This window comes from Pteropus vampyrus, unplaced genomic scaffold (assembly GCF_000151845.1).
Source record: "Pteropus vampyrus isolate Shadow unplaced genomic scaffold, Pvam_2.0 Scaffold463, whole genome shotgun sequence".
NCBI lineage: Eukaryota > Metazoa > Chordata > Mammalia > Chiroptera > Pteropodidae > Pteropus > Pteropus vampyrus.
In genome coordinates, this window is record NW_011889244.1 from 841,269 (window position 1) to 843,943 (window position 2,675).

At 38.9% G+C, this 2,675-nt stretch overlaps 1 protein-coding gene across 1 annotated transcript in view; it reads left to right on the plus strand.

The window, feature by feature from the left end:
- Positions 1-2,675, plus strand: part of LOC105306888 (cytidine monophosphate-N-acetylneuraminic acid hydroxylase) — a 45,750-nt gene that overhangs the window by 30,706 nt on the left and 12,369 nt on the right. The window contains exon 11 of the mRNA XM_011382164.2: positions 1,129-1,303. Coding sequence (XP_011380466.1) covers positions 1,129-1,303 — 175 coding nt within the window. The remainder of the gene's footprint in view (positions 1-1,128; positions 1,304-2,675) is intronic.

Below are 2,675 nucleotides of genomic sequence, written 5' to 3' on the forward strand. Positions count from 1 at the left end.
GAAAAGGCGTTCTCAGACAGTGTAAGGAACTTGCCTGTGAGTTAAGAGAGCTCAAGAAAGTTCTAAAGCAAAGAATGCACATTACCATATTGTGTTTTAGAAAAACCATTTCAGTTTTCAGAGAAGCATGTACGGGAAGAGGCTACAGGGAAAACAACCAGAGTCAGAGAGGCTGTGGTTTTATCCAGGAAGAGATTGGTGAGGGTCTAAACTGAGACCAGAGTAAGGGGTTGGAGAAGCAGATTTGAGATATATCTAGAAATCAGAAGCTTTAGGATTTGGTAGGTAAGTTATTATAGAAACCAGTGCATTTGTAGCTTTGTGCAAACAGTGGACTAAAAGTGTTGTTTTGAGAAAAGGGACATAGAGACCTACCATTTCTCACCAAATCTTTTAGACTGCCTTTTTCCCTCCCTATACGTCCCTTATCCAGAGCACATCCTATTCTATTCTCACAATTCAAGATTTTGCATTTCATGCAATGATCCACCTTTACCCTAGATGCACAGAGCCCTAGGAATGTCAGAGATCTCTGTTGTCCACATTGCTGATGGTGTTTCATGATAAAATTGCCCACGTGTCTGTGAGCTGTGGTTTGATTAGTACAGTAGGAACCCATATATTAGAGATGCAACATTCTGAATATATATCAAAGATAGGCTAAAGCCATTCATGTGCTCAACAAATATTTATTGAGCCCATTTATGCTCCAGTCATGGTTTTTATTTTAATCAAATTTATATTCTAGTGGAGGTGAAGGGCAGGGCAGGGGTGAGCAGAGATCCACATTCAATCTGATGACAGTATATTCAATATTTCCACCATTCAGTTTTTGGACCCAAAGGATCCACATCAGTGGTTTTCCAACTTTTCTTCCCTAGGCATATGCTTTTTTATTTTCAGATAAAATATGGCTTAGAAACCCATCATGCTTAACAATTAGAAGGAACTATTCTAGTTTAGGTCGGGGGTGAGCCCTGCCCCTCACAAGGCCCCTGAGGTACTTCTATTGGACCCTGAGGGTCATCTGAACTCTTGTAAAGCCACTTGTATGGTTAACTTTTTGAGTTTCAGCACTAACTCTATTTTTTCTTTCTTCCACTGTTCTCTTGCCTTTGTGTCTTTAAGCAAGGGCATCATAGAACCTCCAGAGGGAACTAAAATTTACAAGGATTCCTGGGACTTTGGACCATATTTGAAAATCTTGAATGCAGCTGTAGGAGATAAAATATTTCTTCACTCAGCCTGGATAAAGGAGTACTTCACCTGGGCTGGATTTAAGGATTATAACCTGGTGGTCAGGGTAGGCTATTAAGTGTTACTTGTCTTTGCTTTCTTATACAATGAAATGGATGGAAATCCTTAGGATTCCAAGTTGTTTTTCAATAAGCATTCATCATGCCCCACTAGCTGCCTGAGAATAGATCTGGCCACGCGATAAACAATCTCTTATTGAACACTTGCGGGGCAGATGAAGTCCAGCTTAGTTTCTCTTTTGGAGCGTTCTTTTCCCTTGTATCACCATAAGTTTGGTTTCATTGTTTGATTTTGTTTTTGTGGGTGTTTTGTTTTGTTTGGCATGGCAGAAACAGCTGTTTAAACTGTGGACCTTGAAGGTGGGATGCACTGCAGAGGTGATGCCCTGTAGCAGAAAAATGTAGAAGCAAGTAACTTACCTGCAGCTGTGATGAGGTTGGCCTAGATCTAGAACTTAAATTAGCCTGACACATACACATAGAACCCACATGCCAAGTGATTCAAGTTGTAACCTGATCACCGATGCTGAAGATGTATCTACCAAAAGCAAGTTAAATACTAACAGGTAGGGAATGCAAGAGAAAGAGGAGGCCTGAAATGTATCGGGAGTACCTGCAAAGTCAGCGAGCAACCAGCCACTTACATGTACATTTTTGCTGGCTTACATTTAGTGCCTGATGATGTGCTTGCAGGCAAAGTTTAGGAAAGGCATCAGGAAATGAACCACATTCACTCTCTTAGAGACCAGGATAGGTCACTCTCAGAGCAAGGACCATTTCCAAGTTTCTCTTTCAACCCCTGAACATTAATGCCAGGCAACACTTGTCATTCTCAAAAGCATTCCTAAAAACTTACCTGGGGGCCAAGACCAGTCTGTGACGATTTTTACAGGTCAACAGTGAAATATGAGTATGCATATGAGTGTGGTTACAAAGATGTCAGCTCTCTTTTTTTGAGATGAGTTGTCATTATTCCAATATTGAGTCCTTCCTATTTTTGAAATGTTTAAAGCATTCTTCCTTTAATGAAATAAAAGTAGATGTAAATTTTTTTAAGTCCTCACTTGACAAAATAAAATAGTGGTGCTGATATTAGCTCCTAAATATGTTTTAGGAAATTGTCTTTGAAATCCAAAGACCTGGGAAACATTAGTGTAAATGATATTTTCAGCTAGACAATTAGCAGGAAAAAGAGAAAACATTTGGAATTGTCAATGAAACTATTTATCTTTAGCTGTTGTATAATGATGAAAAATATTCCAAATGTTATTTAATTTTTAGCCTGCAAACATAGAATAGTATTAGATAGTACTAATAGTACTTAAGATAATCATCACCTGTAAATTTGATTGAAGTCAGTGATATAAGGCAATTTTGCTAGTGCAGGAGACTAGGATTTGAATGTTGTCGGTTCAGGAC